This window comes from Mus musculus, chromosome 15 (genome assembly GCF_000001635.26).
Source record: "Mus musculus strain C57BL/6J chromosome 15, GRCm38.p6 C57BL/6J".
In the NCBI taxonomy this organism is placed as follows: Eukaryota; Metazoa; Chordata; class Mammalia; order Rodentia; family Muridae; genus Mus; species Mus musculus.
This window is the reverse complement of record NC_000081.6, coordinates 47,648,737-47,670,551: the sequence shown is the minus strand read 5'-3', so window position 1 is coordinate 47,670,551 and position 21,815 is coordinate 47,648,737. Positions and strand designations below refer to the sequence as shown.

Here is a 21,815-nt window from a genome sequence, read left to right as displayed (position 1 = left end):
CCAAATTAAAATAGATAAATGCATTATTTGTTCTAATATTCAAATAATGTATACACAAGAGTTGGAATAATTAACATTATTGGGGAGTTAATAGACCATAGTTATGTTGCTTTGTTATTTTTGGAATGTCTCATAATGTGCCAGAAGCAATATGAAATAAGAATTTGTGTTTTAGCCAATATATAGGATCTGGAGCCAAAACCAGAGCTTCAGGGTAACCGCTGACTGGAAATTATATAAAGTCTTCATGATTTTAATTACATTCCTGAGAACAAAAATAACTTTGGACAAAATGAATCTTGAGAGAATGCTACTTTATTAATGGCCCATGCACCTGAGTGAATTAAAAGTATAGGAAGAGAAGAAAATTTGTTAAAAATAAGGACAATAATGTATGAGACAACCATGTCGATAAGAGAGACAGAGGGAAATATAAATTAATACAAAAATAATTGGGAAAGTGTGAAGAATTAAAAATGTATTATCTTTTTCACGTAATTATTTCCCATAAGTACATTTTTGATGTAATAAAAAGAAGATATAAATACAATAAATTTTAGGGCTTCGCTTCATATTTTAATTAGTACCTTAATAAAACTGGTATTTAACACAAATTATTATCTTTTTAAATAATAATACAAATCAGTTATTATCTTCTTTGTAGCTAATGAACATATACATTCATTTAGTATTAAAAATATATTTTTTGTGTGTTCCAAAAGACTTGTAATGATGCCTTCTTTTACAGTGCTCTGTCCTGCCAATGAACTACGACTGGATTCTACAGGAGTCATACTGAGTCCTGGATATCCTGACAGTTACCCAAATTTGCAGATGTGTGCGTGGAGCATCTCAGTGGAAAAGGGTTATAACATCAGCATGTTTGTAGAATTCTTCCAGACAGAAAAGGAGTTTGATGTTCTTCAGGTGTATGATGGTAACCATGGGTTATATTTCCTGAATAATCATAAATTTAGTGAAAATACCCAAACCGTACATGTACATGTTCAATACAAACATTTGCTTTTATCCAATAGATATTTTAATAATATAGACTCCATTCTGTATGAATAATATAGTTACCCTGATAATTGTTGTGAATTGATGTTTGAAGAAAACATTAAAATACTGCACATTTTATAATTTATCATTTTGTATTAGTTTTCCCTTATTATTGATAAGGTGCATTGGGTATAAAATGAAACCTTCGATATTTAATACTATAAGAATATAAACATGAGAGATTAATGAGGATATAATCATTTATTTATATCTATATTATATTATTTTTTTCTCTCCAAAGGACCAAATATTCAGAGTCCAGTGCTTATTTCTCTCAGTGGAGATTATTCAGCTGCTTTTAATGTAACAAGCAATGGTCATGAAGTATTTCTTCAATGGTCTGCAGATCATGGCAATAACAAGAAAGGCTTCAGGATAAGATACATTGGTATGTAATGTTTGACTGTGGGAACTATTTCACTTCTATCAACACTGAGATTGTCATTAAAGAATTAAGATGGGGCCAAGAAAGGCTCCGCAGTTAAGAACATGGATAACTAGGATCTGTAATCTTCGTACAAGATGGCTCCTTATTTTCAGTAGTAACTCTTACTGGCAACCTGTCACATCTATTGATCTCCACTTCTGACAAGCATATGTTCTGTGTACATAGATGCATGCCTCAAACATACATAAAAATGAAGATAAACCAAAAATAGACAGAGGAATCTAACTATAAATCTCTTAAATGTTAATAAATTTACAAACTCTCCATTGTTTTTTCTTGAACAATTGGAGGTAATCTCTCTATGCCTCAACTTCATCTGTGATGAAATAATTCCACTCCTTCTTTAATTGGTTTTTGCTCATACTAATAGTCCATAGGGTGTATACAACTTACATCAATTATATAAATGAATTAATTATAAATTAACTGAAACTGGATGTTTGAAAATTTTCAACAGATTTGTTTCCATTAACTCTCTGAAAATAGTAATAGTGTAGTCTATGTATCATCTGATTACTTAAATAACTAACATCAGATGTTTTTAAGCAGAAACAATTATAAATATGTTCTTTCAATTAGTCTCCATCTTTTGTAGTCTTGCTAAAGTATCGTAAGTATTGAAAGACAAATCACAAAACATTTGAAAAACTACAATTAAAAAAAAAACTGACTAGGAGGGGGCAGTGAGAGGGAAATAAAGTGAATATGTAAAATTATTTTAAAAATGTGAATTTGAAAATGTCAATATATATATTTAATATCAAGATGACATCATTTTATATGCCCTCCTTTTCATAGTAAGTTATACTATTTTTAAATTAAAGGTTGCAAGTTGGTGGTGTTTGAATATAAAATGTTCTCCATTATAGGAGGGATGCATTTCTTTTCTGTACTATATAATCCTAGATGACAGTAGAAGCTAGAGGATTATGTCTTTCTTCAGTGTTGAAATTATTCTTTCTAGCATGCTAATCACGGTGAATCCCTTCAACTATAATTTTTTTTTTGTAAATAGCTTTGATACGGTTCTCAATTACAAACAATTTGTGGCTTTCACTGTATAGAGTAGATACTGGCTAACTTATACGAATTTACTTATAAATTGTACACTTAAATAAATATATACATATTTTTACATATAATGTACAAATAAAATGATTATGCCTTGCTACTTTTATTTTAAAAGAATGAGTTGATAATTATAATTAGATTGTAACTGCTTTTTCACATCTTAAATATAAACTGCCACATTATTAACTTGCTTACAAATTGTGTATCCAAACCAATCTGAAGATGAAATAACATTCTTAAAATTATATATATGATCGTTTGCATTTAGTCAATGTTTTATCCACATGAAATTCATCAATTTTATTTTATATTATTATGCCTAAACATTTGAATTTTGTCACATTAAATTTCATTTCACATTATTTTAACAAAATAAAGAGGAAATGTCCAAATTAAACAATTATAAGCAATATATTAATTATGTTGTGAGACAATTTTTATTTTTGCTGACATCCATGGCAAATTTTGATCTATGTTTAAAGAAAACACAAATTTTAGCTATCAAGAACTGTTTGACATGGTAAATATGTACTTTTTCTTGTTGGAAGTGACAGTTACTGACACATATATTCTAAATTATTGATAACTATTTATCTCCCATTTTCTGTGTCCTCAGATGACAATGACATTTCAAAACATAACCATAATATGACAAACTAAATGGTCTCTAAAGTATGTACATATAAAGTCTACAGACATTATCTTTTGTCATTTCAGACTTCACAAAAAAGAAAGTTTTATTTTATTGGCAATATCTATAATGTTTTAAGTAATCCATCATCATATAGGAAACTATAATAGAGTATCGAAGATATTTATGAAATAGCAAAGTCCATTTTAACACTAGTCAAAATGAAATTGATGCAGCACTACTATGATACAAATATCTAAAGACAACTTCACTGTGGTATGCAAACAACAGACTCTACCATATTTCCCAAGCTATGACACTTAGACCCTTCAGAAAACAGGTAATTCAATTTCTTGAATTTCGTGCTATATACCAGAGCTTTTGAACATTCACACGTTACTAAAATCATTTAAAAGCAGGAGACATTTTAGAATATAGTAAAACCTATTAGAGAGTCTAGAGATTGTTAAATACCTTACAAGCCATGAAATTAGAGATTTTAAAAGAAATTAAAACGTACAATTGTCATTGAAATAAAATATCAGCTGATTAATTGCATAATTGTTTACAAAGTTGGATGATAAGGAATGTCTAATTGTTAATTAAGCAGTGATTATTTTTTTCTTTGAAAAGCCTTTTACTGTAGCACACCAGAATCTCCACCTCATGGATACATCATCAGTCAGACAGGGGGACAACTGAACAGTGTGGTTCGTTGGGCCTGTGACCGAGGGTTCCGACTCGTTGGGAAAAGCAGTGCTGTTTGCAGAAAATCATCCTATGGCTATCATTCATGGGATGCACCCGTCCCTGCCTGCCAAGGTGAAGTATCTTATCCCAAAATAGAAACATGCATTAATACAAATTAAACATACATTTTTACATTAATCACAAAATAGACAATATTAAATATACACATTTAAAAGCACATCATAAAAGCATACATGGGCTGGTCCAAGTCTCCCCTCCCCCAGCCCCCATCTGCACATATCTATCAGAAGACTTGTGTGGCCTCAGTGGGAGGCCTAATCTGGTAGACACTTGATGCCCCAGGGAAGGGGAACACAGCTCATATTTGAGGGGGAGGGAAACCCTCTTAGAGGCAAAGGAGAGTGGGGAGAGGGGAATAAATCTGGGAGGGAGACCAGGAGGGAGGGGGATGTTAATAAATAAAATCATTATTTAATTAACTAAAGAAAATATGTTAAAAGAGAAAGCACATCATAAAGCCTTCCCTCGAAATCAGGCATAAAAATGTAAAATCGATTGTGAGACATACAAAATTTGACAACATCTCTTGGTGTTAAATGATCTTTCTGTCACAAATTTATAATTAAATACATATGTTAGCCACCGCTTATGATATCAGTTACTTTGTAGTGATAAAATGATGGAAATTGACTTAATGTATAGAAAGATAGTATTAAGGATGGATAAGATCAACATAGATTTTTAGCACTAAGTATGCAAAATTATTCTCTCAAAGATCAAATTTATGAGAAACATTGTAGCTAATTATCTGGGTTTTTTTTTCTTGTTTTCTAACTCAGCAGGAATTTATTCTGACTCTCATTTGTAATTTTTTTTACAAAGCAAAACAGTCTGTGAACATTGGATCATGTGATAATAAAATGACAAATGAACTTTTGATTAAGATGTCATGTGAAAAGGTAATGACATTCTTGAATTTAGGTAGGATAAACAAGTCAAAGTAAACTTCAACTATACAAAATAATGGCATGAAACTTAAAATTCTCCCCCTCCCAAAGTAAGTTTCTCAGTGTAGTCCTGGCTGTCCTTGAACTCCCTCAGTAGACCAGACTGGCCTTGAACCCTTGAGATCTAACTGCTGCCTCTCAAGTGTTGGGATTAAAGAAGTGTGTCATCAAGTATACCATTGTCCCCTGCTTGATTTAAATTTCTTAAAGTATTTAATTCATCACTTTATTTCTCAACATGAAAATTTCATACACACTCATGTATGTGTGTATGTACACACGTTTGTATGTACAAACATATAATATACATATATACATGTATGCACTATAGATCATCTCCATATGTAAACCAGAATATAAACCATTTATATTCTGCAGTAATGCTGTCATCTCCAAATTTATAAGGAAGAACAGTTTCAGTAAATAAATAATGCTGGAAAGTGTCATCTAATATGACAGAGAGGTCACAGATAAACTAGCTATAAAATTTGTAAGGGAATAGTTGATCTCATGGTATAATTATCATAGGAAGTACACTAAAACAAATATCGTTTAAATGAATATTAAAATACTTTGATATTAAAACTTTGTATTATACTTACTTAAAGATTTGTCATGAGTATATATTTTCATGTATGTATACATACATATATATATATAATCTTTAAATAAACCTTAAATTGAAAAACTTAATATAGTTATATTTTTCATTAGATTTAATAAATTTGTGTGTGTGCGCGCGTGTGTGCGTGTGTGTGTGTGTGTGTGTGTGTGTGCGTGTGTGTGCGTGTTGTGCGCGTGTGTGCATGCATGCGTGCGTGCGTGTGAGCGTGCGTGTGTGTGTGTGTGTGTGTAGGTGAATACAGGTGTTCACAGGTGGTAGCTTTAGATGATGCTGGAACTGGAGTTGCAGGTGGTTGTGGGTGCCTGATTGGGAGATTACTGAATCTCAGAATTTATCTCTAAAAAAAATCCTCATCCTACTGTTTCTGAATGTTTTCAGTTTCTTTCTAGAGTCAATACTATAATTTCACTAATTTTATGTATATACTATCGAATTTACACATGTTGAGTTACATTACTTTTTACATTACTTTTTTATCATTTTTTATTTGACATTTTCTGTTGTTACAATAAACACGCTGGAGTATCATTGTAAAGATATGTATTTGATCTTGTAAAACTATACAATATTTGTAGTTCAAACTGATCTATTGTTTTTATTGAAACATTCATAAAGTATTATTTTGTAAAAATATGTTTGTTGGAGATATGACCTATTTAGGTATTTCCCTGATGTCACTGGGAAGTGCTATTCATATTGCTCAGACCTTTAATGACACTTTTATTTATGTTCTGTAATGAACTATTCTTCTTGTCTGTCAATATCTTAGACATCATGATATTTACTTACTTCAGTATTAGTTAAATAGTATGAGAAGTTATAAATAGAATATTTCCTTAGCTCTCTTTGATTGAGTACCATTAATTATTTTTCTTTTAGAAGATTGCATAGCCACTGATTGACAACCACACATGGACTGCTGTCAGGAAATGAATAACTTCAAACCATTACAAAACTAAGTACTGTTGCTACTCTGAAGAAATAGTGAATTTCCAGTCACTGCCTTGATTTTAAATTCTGTTTTCTTGTCATTCTGTAAAGAAGCAACCATGACAGCCTCTTAGAGATGATTATCCCAAACAAAGTTGTATCCAATATTTTTCTTTCTTGGTCATAGAGGATATATATACATGTACACGTACACGTACACGTACACGTACACGTACACGTACACGTATACGTATACGTATACATATACATATACATATACATATGTGTGTGTGACAAATAAAATATTAAAAAATAAGATACATATTATTTATAAAATACTAAGAATTTTATGCTTACTGTATTAAATTTAGTAGAGTGGGAATCATTAGAATGCATTCATTAGAATAGCTTACATGCTCTGGACCAAATAAACTACTAATGGTTCTCTTCAAATGGAAAGTTCAATAGTTCAGTAAGTATTTAGCCACCAAGGCTAGATATCTCAGTTGGACTTAAATATATGTCAGGAATCCCAAATAAGTAGGTTCTTATTATTAATGAATTGAGAGTGAGAGCAAACAAACAAACAAACAAAAGGAGACTCTGGATCTAGCATGGGCTTTAGAAACCTCAAAACCTATTGCCAGCAACACATCGCCTCCAACAAGGCGACACCTTATCATCCCCCTAAGCCGTTCATCAACTGGGCACTAAGCACACGTATATGAAGCACATTTTTCATTCAAACCACTATATAAGATAAAACGGAGCTATTTGTGAAGAAGACATTTGTACACTCATTTGACTATGGCATTTTATACTACAGCTCTAAAATTTATCCATTTTTCTAAATATGTGTGAAACTCATAACATTTGACTACATTTAGTTTACCATGACTTAGGTTCAATGATGTATGTGTGTCTATGTGTGTGTGTGTGTGTGTGTGTGTGTGTGTGTGTTCATGTATGGCATGTGTACATTCATAAATCCACAAGCATATGTTTGTGCTTGTCAGTATAGGTACTCAGTAAATGCCTGATTGTTGTCAGGGTATATTGGGGAATGAAAAATTAGTAAAAATTATAATCACCCTCATGAATATCAGAAAATATAAGTATTAGTGAAACAGGTATCATGGTACCAATTAATTTTACAACAGCAGTTTAGAGATTTTATAATTAAAAGAAAGGATAACAATATTTTTGAGATTGTTAGTATAATTTTTATTCAAAACCTTTAGGTCATGAAATTACCATAGACCAAACTATTCTGCTGTGTTGCTTCTGGCATTCAGTTTTGCATGGTTTGCATTCATGTGACTAAACTATATTCCATTTTACAATATTTCATTCAAATAGATAAGGAATTTGAACACATGATGGATTTTACAAAATAAAAGGCAACAAGTTTATTTGAAATGAAATATAAACAGAAATGACCTTTATAATATAAATGAAACACATATTTCTCTTTCCGGTAGTTTTGCTATAGTAAAATAAAAAGTAATTCTAGAATCCTTTACATGCTTACTATTTCAGGATCCAAGAACTATTTTGATAGTTTTGGTAATGGATTAAATTAGATATAGCAGATAATACATACTAAATCTGGTTAATAGTGGAGTAATACAATACATAAATATGTTAATATGTTTTGATGGGCATAACAAACACAGGTCATCTTATTTTAACCTTTAATTTAAAATAGTTTTTTTTCACAGATAGCATATCCTGATTCTTGTTTCTCCTACCTTTCCTCCTCCCAGTTTCTCCCTGTATCCCTTTAATCCCTATTCACTCCCTTTCTGTTTCTCAGTAGAAAAAAAGAGGCTTCTAAGAGATAAAAGTTAAATAAAATAAAACAAACACAACTAACACTAGAAAATGCAAATGGTCTACAGGATAGAACATAACAAACAGAAGAAAACAAGCCCAGAAAGAGCACAAGAAACAGTTACCCACTCGGTCACACACTCAGGAATCTCATAAAAAAACACTGAGGAAGTCAAAATGCATACACAAATGACCTGAAAGATAAGCATCAAGAAGATAAAATATATAAATTCAATAAATTAAAAATATTAAGATAGAATCAAAAAGAGAAAAAACTTATAAAAAAATGAGATAAGGAAGTTCCAATGATGCCATTGAGTTCATTTTTTTGTTGGCCATTAACTGCTAGGCACATGGGCTACTGCTATGAGTAGTTTGTTTGCCTAGTGAGAATCCATTGGAGAAAACTAAATTTTCATTTGCAAGTGGTTATCAGTTAGAGTTTCTGGGTCATGGGATCACTTCTTTTAGCTCTGTGACCCTATGTGGTACAGTCCAGTACATGGTCTGTGCATGCTGCGTCCTTCTATGTGAGTTCATATGAGTGTCGTTAGAGAACCTTGTTCCCTTTGTCTTCTCCATCTCTTAAGGCTTTTTCATTCTTTCTGCCTTTTCAGGGTTTCCCTGAACCCTGAGAGAAGGCATTTAATGGAGATATTGAATTTATGGCTTGTTCCAAAGTCTCTCTACTCTACTTAATATCTGGCTGTGGGTCTCTGTACTTGTTGATCACTGCTGCAGGAGAAAGTGCTCTTAATATGACTGTACTTTATTTATTTTATGTATTTATGTATGTATGTATTTATTTATTTATTTATCATTCACTCAGAGAAGTAGTGTAGGTCTCTTGGCTATCTAGTCTCAGGTTCTTGGTTACCCAATCAGACTTGGGTATGGATTCCATCTCACGGAATGGACTTTGCATAGCATCGCATACAGGCCAGTTATTCTCACAGGCTTTGTACTGTCATTATATTAGCATATCTTGCAGGCGGAAAACCACGATAGATCAAACTGTTTCTGGATGGATAAAACAATCTAATTGTATTTATGGTTCCAAATACTGTCAGACATGACTTACAGTAACTATAGGACAGTTAATCATCTGAGAAATGCTGATTGGATAAGTGTTCAGCAAACATGAACAGGAGTCATTATACATAATTTCTATATAGTATTTCAAAATCATATGAAGTGAAATACATATGTAAATATAATTAATTGGGACAATATAAATTCACAGGAACAACATAACAGAAAAAATAATACTCACCTTAATTTAAAATGCCATAGTTTATAACAAAACATCTTAAATGAAACTGTGAGAGAGACACTAGTTAGTTATCTTTGAAAGAATAAATCCTGGCCTAGTATGTATCAAACATTTTCCATGTGCTCAATAGTATCTTTAGTACCTATCACACATTGTGACTGTACCTACGGCAAGAGAAGTGCCTTCAGTAGTATTAGCCTTTTTGGGTTTTTTTGGGGGGGTGGTTTTCTTGGACAAAATATCAATGAGAATTTTATGGTCCTTTAATAATATTTAGTAAGTTGAATAAATCCAATTAGACAGTGTAACTGAGTGTCATGCACTGAACACTAAACACAACGTTGTTTAACTGACTTGGATTCCCACACAGTCTTTATGAATGCTAAGACCAAATACGTGATGACAAAAATCTATGAAAAAAAGCAAGAACAACATGCAGGGTCACCAATTAAATTCTTAGCAGTTTAAAATAAGTTATTCCAAATATACAATTCTTAAAGGTTCTTTTTGTGATGTACTGTAAATTTCTTTTGGAAACAAGGTAGTATGCCAAAAAAATCTCGGGGTTTGGGAGTTAATAGATTTCCTGAAGACATTTTTCTTTTTCTGTTTTCTTAATTGTGTATGTGTATTTCAGCAATTTCTTGTGGAATTCCAAAAGCCCCAACTAATGGAGGAATCCTTACAACGGACTACTTGGTTGGAACTCGAGTTACCTACTTCTGCAATGATGGATACAGACTGTCATCCAAGGAGCTCACCACAGCCACCTGCCAGTCAGATGGGACATGGAGTAATCACAATAAGACCCCTCGCTGTGTTGGTATGTACGCTAATGGAAATTTGTCAGTAGTTTGCAATTAATATGTTCTATGACTTAAAATTTTGTGTACTATTGGCTTTTAAAAGTTATTTTCTGAAATGCCCTAGGATAAAAATAAGAGTTAATTGATCTGCGTTGTGTTATCAAATACTGAAGGACAGGAAACAGGTGTTTTGTTAAATTTTAGAAATTCCAAAATACATAAAGGTCTAAAATGTGATATTTGTATTTTATGTAACTAAGTTTTATTTACTTTGTAAAATAGCATTTCTTAATAAATTTATGGTATAGGAAACCTTTAAACATACGTGCTAATAATTTTCTATTTCAGTAAACCAAGCTCTAATTTTACGACCACACAATGATGCTAATTACCCATAACTTTGACTTTACTTAGTGTCTTTTTTCTTACTTACATTTAGAAATTTTTCACTGCTTTTGTTACAATCATAGCATACTAATAAATATATAATTATAATTGAAAATTATTTTGATGAAAAATTAAGTAATGCTTTATTTCCTCTATTTCAATTTCTTGCCACAATTATTACTAACATTTGAATCTCATTATTTCATTTAAAGTGAGGATTGTTCAATTATGTGTATTCTTTAAAAGATGCCTAATATTGCTTTTATGTATCCTAAGCAACCTTTTAATGAGCAAACATAGCTCTTGTTCACAAAGACCATTCTGATCAAGCACATTTTCTGAAACTAAGTTCTTCAATAAACATTTTAATAATAAGGAACGACAGCGAGCAAAGTAACTGGGATTCTAGCTGGATATATTCACTATTGGAATTGTGAAATAACTCATTAACACAGTAGAGAATTAACTAACTCAATGTCAGCATAAAAGATCAATACATTTTAGCTCTCCTTAGGTACTGGGATGGTACTTGCCTTACTAGCATCTATGTTGTTTGGATTTACACAGTTGTTACATGTCCAAGTATCAATTCCTTTACCTTGGATCATGGAAGATGGAGAATTGTGAATGGCTCACATTATGAATACAAAACTAAGGTGGTTTTCAGCTGTGATCCTGGTTATCATGGACTTGGCCCTGCTTCTATTGAATGCCTTCCTAATGGTACTTGGAGTTGGAGAACTGAAAGACCGTACTGCCAAAGTAAGTACATTGTTTTAGAAACTCTTCTTGGTGATTTCATGTCTTGCATTACTTCTCTTTCTAAACACACCCAAGAAAAAAAAAATGAGAATGTTTTTGTCTACCCATGAGTGTGTTCCTTTGAGATGGGACATTCACAAAATCCTTGACTCAAATGGGCTTCATAGTTTCCAGACTTTAGGTATGAACCATCATTACAAGTGACATAATAGCATTAACAACATTATTCACATTACAGTTTAAAGCTTACTAATTATGTTTAGCAAATACTATAAATTAATTCATGAGATATGGATAAAAAATCTTATTTTAGCAACTAAATTATATTTCTATTGATAGTCTACTTAATGTCATCTCTGTAGTGTTTTCAGTCTTATATATTAAATTTATTGTTTTAAAAATATAACTGATTGATGTGTTAATTATTACAAACAAGCCACAGAGTCTGTAAATACAAAAATGGTCTTTAACTCAGATAATCTAAGCACAATGTTTTCAATAACAGTGCCGTATGAAGCTTATATTTTCTGATCCTCAATTTCCTAAATAAGAAACTCTCATACTCTTATAAAGTTTTTGAGATAATTTTTGTCATGATATATTTGAAGTACCGGCTATATTCAAATTTACATGACACTAAAATATTATTTAATCAAATTGAAAACTATCAGTGTATTTGTATATATTTTTAAAAATGTCTCTGGGTCCAGAAAAAAATCAACCTAACTAAATAAAGGATAGTCAAGTGAAATTCTTCTCAACTTCCTTTACCTATTTGTTATTTTATTCCAGAAGATACATTGATTAAAATTCAACCTTTTATCTTGAATACAAAAGACATTTATGGCATAAAATATAGCACAAGAACTCAGATTTTATAAGTGAATAAACAGTCCAATGAGATTATTATGGGTAATAAATTTAATATTATAGATAACTAGCTATATTATATCTGTCACATATATATAGAGATATCTGTAGGTAACATTTTTAATAATTTTTTAGTAATACGTTTTGGATATAAGTTTTTGGTTAAACAAAGAGATTTTGGTTGACCAGTGACACAAGATAATAAGGTTAAGAAATAATGATAATAAAGCTAGAGTTCTAAATACTATAGTAGCTTCTAAGTTTTCCAAACATAAAGAATAAATATTAATCTATATCGTATCCTTTTTCTTTTCTCTCACATACAATTTATTTTACAAATGCCATTTTTATATTTAAGAAAATCACATCGAAGATAACTGAAAATGTAAACAGCATGCTATTTTTAACAGGTGCATTTAAATAATGTTTCATGCATGTTTATTTTTGTTTATAAGTCATCTCCTGTGGAGAGTTACCAACACCTCCAAATGGAAATAAGATTGGAACTCAAACTTCCTATGGCTCCACAGCCATCTTCACATGTGATTTGGGATTCATGCTTGTGGGCTCTGCTGTACGGGAATGCCTCTCTTCTGGTCTGTGGAGTGGATCAGAAACCAGATGTCTAGGTACAGATTTTAACTCACTTTATCTTTCTTTCCAACCAGCACACACAATAGGAAAGTGACCCTATTCCCTGATATGAGGTGGCAACTTTTATTTACAAAGGGTTAAGAAACAGAAAAAGCTTATTTCTGACATGTCTCATGGTAGAAAACTGATAATCCATGGCATTATTCAGCTAATATTTCTATCAAGAATCTTATTATTATGGAGAGACATTCTTTCTCTGCTGAAAAGAAAACAGTTAAACTAATTACTGAAAATATAGAAACTGGATTAACATCACTCAGCTCATTCTAAGATACAGTCAGCTCTCCACATTTCAGTCTTTCTCCTCTTTTAATTTATAAAATGAAATATGTTTAAAAATAGTATATTAAAACCATTACGCTATAGTTTTTGAAGATGATTTTAGATAACAGGATTTTTTTTCTCATCCTTAGATGTTTCTCAAAAATCTCTTGAGAAACAATCAATCAAACAAACAATCCCTTTCCTTTTATTATGGAAAGAATAATATGGCTTGTACAACACTCCCACTTTGAAAAGCTTCAATAACTTCTTAGATATCAAGAGATTTCTATGATTTATGTTTATTTTATTTATCCAAGATAATTTAAGTGATATTGTTTACTTATTCACCGGTTTTTTACTAATTTCTAAACTGCTTTAGAATTTATACTTTTAAAAAATGTTATTTAAGTATGAATAGTACAAGAGTCTATATTTTGTTACCATACATTGTACTTTTATTAACTTTGAAAAAGTTTACATGAATACATTATTTGAAATATAAAAGATTTAGTTTGAGTAAGAACTTATATTTAACAGCTGTAACTGTAGAATAGTTTTTTTTTATTATATGAGAGGACTCATTCATTAGTGTCATATAAAACCACTACCAAAAATGCAAACAAGTCTAATCTTAGTACACTAATAAGTGATTATGCAAGCAAAATATTTTAATATTTCCCAAAGTACTTTTACTTAATTGATTTGAAGTCCAGAGTCCTTAGTATACTTATAAATTGGAAGGTTTGTATGTAATATATTTATTGTGTTTTATGTTGTATTTTGTGACAGTGTACGGTTTTACCACCACAATACACTAACTATATTCTCCTGGAAAAATGTATTGAAGAAATATCTATGAACAAACCATACTTCAGAGTCTCTGACTACAGTTTCATTGTAGAACTATATATTGTAAAGGCTATATTCTTGGCATTTAGTATAAGCCCAGAATTATGCTGATAAGAGAAGGATTCCAAAAAAATGACCCTACAGTCTTGAGCTAGAAATTGTCCACAAGGATTCATTCACTCTCAGCTTACTTTTCTGACACCTTTGCATAGTTGGGCCAACAGAATGTTCTTCTGATAATTTAATGGGATATAGTGAATTTTATTTCCTACATCTCAGCGACTTTTTTTTTTGTTTCTTAATTGGAAAAGCAATAAACACTGCATGATTACATGTCTCTGATTCATTATAAAACTAACCCTTTGTCAGATTTCCTTACCACATATTCATCTACATTTCATTTTTTATGAAATTATTTTATTTATTTACTTTCCAAATGTTGCCTCCCTTCCTGGTCCCAACTCCCTGAGTTCTCTCCATTTCCCTTCTCCCTTGCTTCTGAGAAGGTGCTCCCCCAGCCATCCACCCCCACTTCACCCCTACCAGCATCCTGGGGCATCAATATTCTGTAGATTAAGCACATCCTTTCTCACTGAGTCCAGACAAGCCAGTTCTCAGCTTCATATATATGTTCCAGGGGCTATAGATCAGCCTGGGTATACTATTTGGTTAGAAGCTTAGTCTCTGGGAGCTCTGAGGGGACTGGGTTAGTTGATATTGTTGTTCTTCCTGTGGAGGTACAATCCCCTTCAACTCCTTCAGACCTTCCCCTAACTCTTCCATAGCAGTCTCTGACCTCAGTACAATGGTTGGCTGTAATTATCTGCATCTGTCTCAGTCATCTGCTGGTAGAGACTCAGAGAATTGCCATGCTAGGCCTCTATGTGTAAGCACAACATGGGACCAGTAATACCTTCAGGGTTTGATGCCTGCACATGGGATGGATCCCAATTTGGGCTGGTCAATGGAAGGCCTTTCCTTTAGTCTCTGCTCCATTTTTGTCCCTGGGTTTCCATGCATGTCCTTTTGGCCCTGGGTTACCTCACTCAGGATGATGTTCTTTTAGTTCCATCCATTTCCGTGCAAATTCATGGTGTCCTCATTTTTAATAACCGAATAGTATTCTATTGTGTAAATAAATGAACCACATTTTCTGTATCCATCCTTTGTTGAGGGACATCTGGGTTATTTCCAGCCTTTGGCTATTAAAAATAAGGCTGCTATGAAAAGAGCATGTGTACTCATAGTATGGTGGAATGGTAAAGCATTCTCTGAGTATATATGCCCAGGAGGGGTATAGCTGGGTCTTCAGGTACAAATCTTTCCAATTTTCTTAGATACCACCAAATTGCTTTCCATAGTGGTTTTACAAGTTTGCACTCCCACCAGCTATAAAGGAGTGTTCCCCTTTCTCCACATCCTTACCAGCATGTGCTGTCACTTGAGTTTTTGATCTTGGCCATTCTGATTCTGATTAAATTGACTTGCAACCATTTGAAGTAACCTGAAAATATATTTCGTCAATGAATATTTAAGTAAAACAAGTAAAGAAACATTAAAAACCTTAGCATCTGTATTATTAGCAAGACATCTGTATTTGTGTATGTTTCTTGCTTTTGTTTTCATTGGCACCTTTTTTTAAATTTTATTTTTGGTCTTGAGATAGAGTTTTTCTATATAAATCCACATGCTTTTGCCTCCAGATTGCCAAGATTAAACAGTGGCACCATTTCTACCTTCAATATTTCCTTCTGTTTTTATTGTGTTGAATTGTGTTTTTCTCTGTTTTCTGATTTTCCTATGTGGTATTGTAGATTATTTTATATTTAATCACATTTTCATATGAGTTACTATTCTTAATCCATTCTGGCTATGATTTTGATCATTGTATTTTATTAGTTTCTCTCCCAGTCTGATTTGTTTCTTCATTTCTTTTTTTTTATTGGATATCATATTTATTTACATTTCAAATTAATCCCCTTTTCCTATTCCTCTCCCAGAACCTCCCTACCCTATCCCCTCTCCTCCTGCTTCTATGAGGGTGTGCCCTCACCCACCCTGCCACTCTTGCCTCCCTGCCCTCACATTCCCATACAGTGGGTCATAAAGCTTTCATGGGACCAAGGGCCTCTTATCCCATTGATGCATGACAAGGCCATCCTCTGCTACATTTATGGCTGAAGCCATGGGTCCCTCCATGTGTACTCCTTTGTTGGTGGTTTAGACCCATGGAGCCCTGGTTGGTTGATACTGTTGTTCTTCCTATGAGGTTGCAAACCCCTTCAGCTCCTTCAGTCCTTTTTCTAACTCCTCCATTGGGGAATGGAACGCATGATCAGTTCAATGGTTGGCTGTGAGCATCCACCTTAGTATACAGCAGTCTCTGGCAGAGCCTCTCAGGAGACAGCTATATCACGTTCCTGTCAGCATGTACTTTTTGGCATCCATGGTAGTATATGGGTTTGGTGATTGTATATGGGATGGATCACCATGTGAGCAGTCTGTGGATGGCCTTTCCTTCAGTCTCTGCTCCACACTTTGTCTCCATATTTGCTCCTGAGAGTATTTTGTTACCCCTTCTAAGAAGGATTGAAGCATACCCACTTTGGTCTTCATTCTTTTTGGGCTTCATGTAGTCTGTGAATTGTATCTTGGGTATTCTGAGCTTTGGGGCTAATATCCACTTACCAGTGAGTGCATGCTCATATCTACATACCAGTGAGTGCATGCCCTGTGTGTTCTTTTGTGAATCGGTTACCTCACTCAGGATATTTTCTAGTTTCATCTATTTGCCTAAGAATTTCATAAAGTCATTGTTTTTAATAGCTGAGTAATACGTCATTGTGTAAATACACCACATTTTCTGAATCCATTTCTCTGTTGAGGAACATCTGAGTTCTTTCCAGCTTCTGGCTATAATAAATAAGGCTGCTATGAACGAAGTGGAGCATGTGTCCTTGTTATATGTTGGAGCGTTTTTTAGCTACATGCCCAGCAGTGGTATAGTTGGGTCCTCAGGTAATACTATGTCCAATTTTCTGAGGAACCTACAGACTAATTTCCAGAATGATTGTACCAGTTTACAATACCACAACAATGGAGCAGTTTCTCTTTCTCCACATCCTCGCCAGCATCTGCTGTCACCTGAACTTTTTATCTTAGCCATTCTGACTGGTATGAGGTTGAATATCCGGGTTGTTTTGATTTGCATTTACCTGCTGACTAAGGATGGTGATTATCTATCTCTATCTCTATCTCTATCTCTATCTCTATCTCGATCTCGACATCGACATCGACATCGACATCGACATCGACATAGACATAGACATAGACATAGATATAGATATAGATATAGATATAGATATAGATATAGATATAGATATTTAGGTGCTTTTTGACCATTCGAGTTTCCTTAGGTGAAAATTCTTTATTTAGCTCTGTATCTAGGGTTATTTGATTGTCTGGGGTATAATTTCTTGAGTTCTTTGTATATATTGGGTATTAGCGCTCTATTGGATATAGGTTGGTAAAGATATTTCCCAATCTGTTGATTGCCATTTTGTCCCATTGACAGTGTCCTTTGCCTTATAGAAGCTTTGCAATTTTGTCCCATTGACAGTATCCTTTGCCTTATAGAAGCTTTGCAATTAAATGAGGCCCCATTTGTCAATTCTTGATCTTAGAGCATAAGCCATTGGTGTTCAGGAAATTTCCCCCTGTGCCCATGTATCAGAGGCTTTCCCCCACTTTCTCTTCTATTAGTTTCTGTGTATCTGGTTTTAGGTGGAGTTCCTTGATGCTTTGGAGCTTTGTACAAGAAGATAAGAATGGATACATGTGCATTCTTCTATATGGTGACTTCCAGTTGAAACATTTGTTGAAAATGCTGTCTTTTTTTCCACTGGATAGTTTTAGCTCCTTTGTCAAAGACAAAGTGACCATAGGTGTTTGGGTTCATTTCTGGATCTTCAATTCTATTCCATTGTTGAGCTCTAGAAAAGTTAGGGGATGACCTAGTTCTCATCAGGGGCTACACTTTACATTCATTTTGTGTGTGTGTCTTTCTGTGTGTTAGGGTTGGGGTGGGGGGAGCTTCAACTTATTTGCTAAGTTTACTGGAATAAATTGAAGTACTTGTTTTTTGTTTGTATTTTTAATTTGCTTTATTATAGCTTTGTTATAAATGTTGCCCACACTCACTGTATACAAAGTACATTTTCAAATATCAGAAACAAAATAAAGAAACACTTAAAAAAATTCTCTTCCATTGATCTTCCTGCCTGTCTCTATACCAATATCACACAGTTTTGTTTGTTTGTTTGTTTTATCGTAATTGCTCTGTAATACAGCTTGAGGCCAGGGATGGTGATTCCACCAGAAGCTCTTCTATTGTTGAGAATAGTTTTCGCTAACCTGGGTTTTTTGTTATTCCAAGTGAATTTGCAAATTGCTCTTTTTAACTCTATGAAGAATTGAGTTGGAATTTTGATGGGGATTACTTTGAATCTGTAGATTGCTTTCAGCAAGATGGCCAAATTTACTTTACTGTATTAATTCTGCCAATCCATGAGCATGGGAGATCTTTCCATCTTCTGCGGTCTTCTTTGATTTGTTTCTTCAGAGACTTGAAGTTCTTGTCCTACAGATCTTTCACTTGCTTGATTACAATCACACCATGGTATTTTTTATTATTTGAGACTATTGTTTCCAGGTCTTGTTTAGACTGCCATATTCTTGAGATTTCATGGGTGTAGTTTCCTCATCATACATAGAAGATGCAGTATCACAGCAATTTTCTAGGTTCTTTGGCTCTTATACTCTTTCTGTCCCTTCATCTGCAATGTTCTCTGAGCCTTGACTGTAGGATTGTTATGTTTATGTACTAACTGGGGCTTGGCAGTACATATAAGCTGTTATCTGGATGTTGCCCTCTTTTTCTCATTGTAATGATCTAGATTTGCTTCAAAAGGAAGGTTGTTTGATGACAGGCAAGAGCTGTGGTTACCTGTGGGTGTTGCAAGTATTTAGAAAACAGTTAGGTATCATACTGGTTTAGGAAAATGTCAGTAGTCATCTCTAAAATCCATAATCTCACTAGACAATGGTAGTTGCTGGGCCTGAAGCTTGGATTTATCTTCATTATTTGGTTGTTTGTTTTCCAATTTTTAGAGTCAATACAAAATAGTAAAACATAATGATTATATAACATTTGATTTCTTTTTTTTTCTTGTTCCTTTTTATTTTATTTGTTTTTATTGGGTATCTATTTCATTTACATTTCCAATGCTCTCCCAAAGTCCCCCACATGCTCCCCCACCCACTCCCCACCCAGTCCCCTTCTTGGCCCTGGCGTTCCCCTGTACTGAGGCATATAAAGTTTGCACGACCAATGGGCCTCTCTTTCCACTGATGGCCGACTAGGCCATCTTCTGATTCATATGCAGCTAGAGATATGAGCTCCGGGGGGTACTGGTTAGTTCATATTGTTGTTCCACCTATAGGGTTGCAGATCCCTTTAGCTCTTTGGGTACTTTCTCTAGCTCCTCCATTGGGGGCCCTGTGATCCATCCAATAGCTGACTATGAGCATCCACTTATGTTTGACAGGCCCCAGCATAGTCTCACAAGAGAACATATAAACTAAACAGGGATTATACTCACTGTAGAGTGGTTAGGATCTACAGGTCATGTATTTAAACACTAATACTACAGAGACCCATTGGGAGAGTTGTGTTAATAAAGTTTCTTCCTAAACACTGTTTTCTTCCTTATTCTTAGAATGAAAGTTTTCTTCTTTATTCATAATATCTATCTCCTGATAGATATTAATTTTTATATACCAAAATACTGTATTTTTAGATCAATTCACTAGGCATTTTTTTTCAATTTTTAATTTCTTGATGTTTTTCAGAATGTGTCTTAGTTACCTGTAAATTCTTTAGTACTTTATGAATATTTAATAATATTTATTTGATAATCTTAATTAACATTTAATATTTGATAACATTAATGTTTAATAAAGCTAATTATGTATACAAATCACAAATAAATACTGTGTACAGGCACTTTATTAAGACTCCTTTTTGACAAATTTCAGCGGGTCACTGTGGAATTCCAGAACTCATTGTGAATGGGCAAGTCATTGGAGAAAATTATGGATATAGAGACACAGTTGTATATCAGTGTAACCCTGGCTTTCGTCTGATTGGTTCTTCTGTGAGGATATGTCAGCAGGATCACAACTGGTCTGGTCAGCTCCCATCCTGTGTGCGTAAGTAAGCATGACAATTGGAATTATGTTCTCCTGTTCTCAAAGAGTCAATCAATCATGGTTTTTACTAAGCAAGATAAATACTTGTTTTGATTAACTATATATAGATGACAATGTAAATTAAATTTCATAATCTATTCACATATACTGCTCATATATTCAGTAATCATTAAGGATCATATAAAATTATGAATGGAGGAAATATTAATTTTGTATTACTTATATTTTTATGAAGACATGTTAACTTCAAACCTCAGTACTTAATGTAAATATTTATAAGTGGACATTTGTGTGTAGATGGCATATTCTCAGCATGTTTTCTATATAAGAATTTAAAGTTGTTGACACTGCTGTGTAACAATGTCAACACTCTTGTAATGTGAGATTACAAAGCTTTTTTTTAGTGTAAATCCTTCTGGTAAAGGTTCTTCAGTAATTAGGATGCTATAGCTAGCTCATCAAAGCATATCCTGATGAAGTGTAATTAGTGGAGAAAATAATCATCAGAAGTCATTTGAAGAGCCATTGTGCTGATGTCATCCACACTGCTAATTATGTCAGATAAGTCAAGTAATTTGCTCCTTCAAAGCTCTATTTCATAAACAGTTAAAAGTGTTTATCAGTATGGTTTTCTTTAGCTTCAGAAAACCTTACATTCTTAAATATATTGATATTGTTTTTATGAAGTATGAGTAATGTGCTTGATAACTGATTAAAGTAGTTTAATCAACATTAGAAGATTTATGATATTCCTATCTACAATTTCTTTAAAAGAAATATAAAATTGTTTGGCTGCACATACTATTAGATATTTACAGTTATGTTTCTATGAAAAGATCTGTCATTTTAATAAAACTTTTGATGAATTCTTGTATGAATTCATACTTTAAGATATGAAGCTAGCTAGGTGTGGTGGCTCATGCCTTTAATCCCAGCTCTCGGGAGGCAGAGGCAGGCGAATTTCTGAGTTCGAGGCCAGCCTGGTCTACAAAGTGAGTTCCAGGACAGCCAGGGCTATACAGAAAAACTCTGTCTCGAAAAACCAAAACCAAAAAAAAAAAAAAAAAAGAAGAAGAAGAAGAAGCTAGAAAGATGCTCCAGTGATCATGAACGCTGGTTTCTCTATTATAGGATGAATGTTTAACTTCCTGCACACACATGGTGGTCTCCCAACCATCTGGAACTCCCAGATTACGGATATTTGAGGCTTTTAGCTTTTGTGGATACTGCTTGCATATGACACAGGTGTGCCCACACATACACACACACACACACACACACACACACACACACACATACACACGCTCAAAACACTGTACCACAGAAAAGTTTTTAAAAAATAATTAAATTAAGTTTGAGACT

The 21,815-nt window shown here is 33.3% G+C and overlaps 1 protein-coding gene across 12 annotated transcripts in view; it reads left to right on the top strand.

Moving 5' to 3' along the window:
- Positions 1 to 21,815, top strand: part of Csmd3 (CUB and Sushi multiple domains 3) — a 1,211,921-nt gene that overhangs the window by 1,122,007 nt on the left and 68,099 nt on the right. For 9 of the 12 annotated variants that reach the window (NM_001081391.2, XM_011245610.3, XM_030248540.1 and 6 more), the window contains 7 exons: positions 749 to 937; positions 1,304 to 1,450; positions 3,846 to 4,034; positions 10,229 to 10,414; positions 11,352 to 11,546; positions 12,872 to 13,045; positions 20,280 to 20,453. In NM_001081391.2, the coding sequence (NP_001074860.2) occupies positions 749 to 937; positions 1,304 to 1,450; positions 3,846 to 4,034; positions 10,229 to 10,414; positions 11,352 to 11,546; positions 12,872 to 13,045; positions 20,280 to 20,453 (1,254 nt within the window). Of the gene's footprint in view, positions 1 to 748; positions 938 to 1,303; positions 1,451 to 3,845; positions 4,035 to 10,228; positions 10,415 to 11,351; positions 11,547 to 12,871; positions 13,046 to 20,279; positions 20,458 to 21,815 lie in introns of those variants that run through there. The other 3 variants (XR_001781523.2, XM_011245613.3, XR_003951374.1) reach the window with 3 other exon arrangements.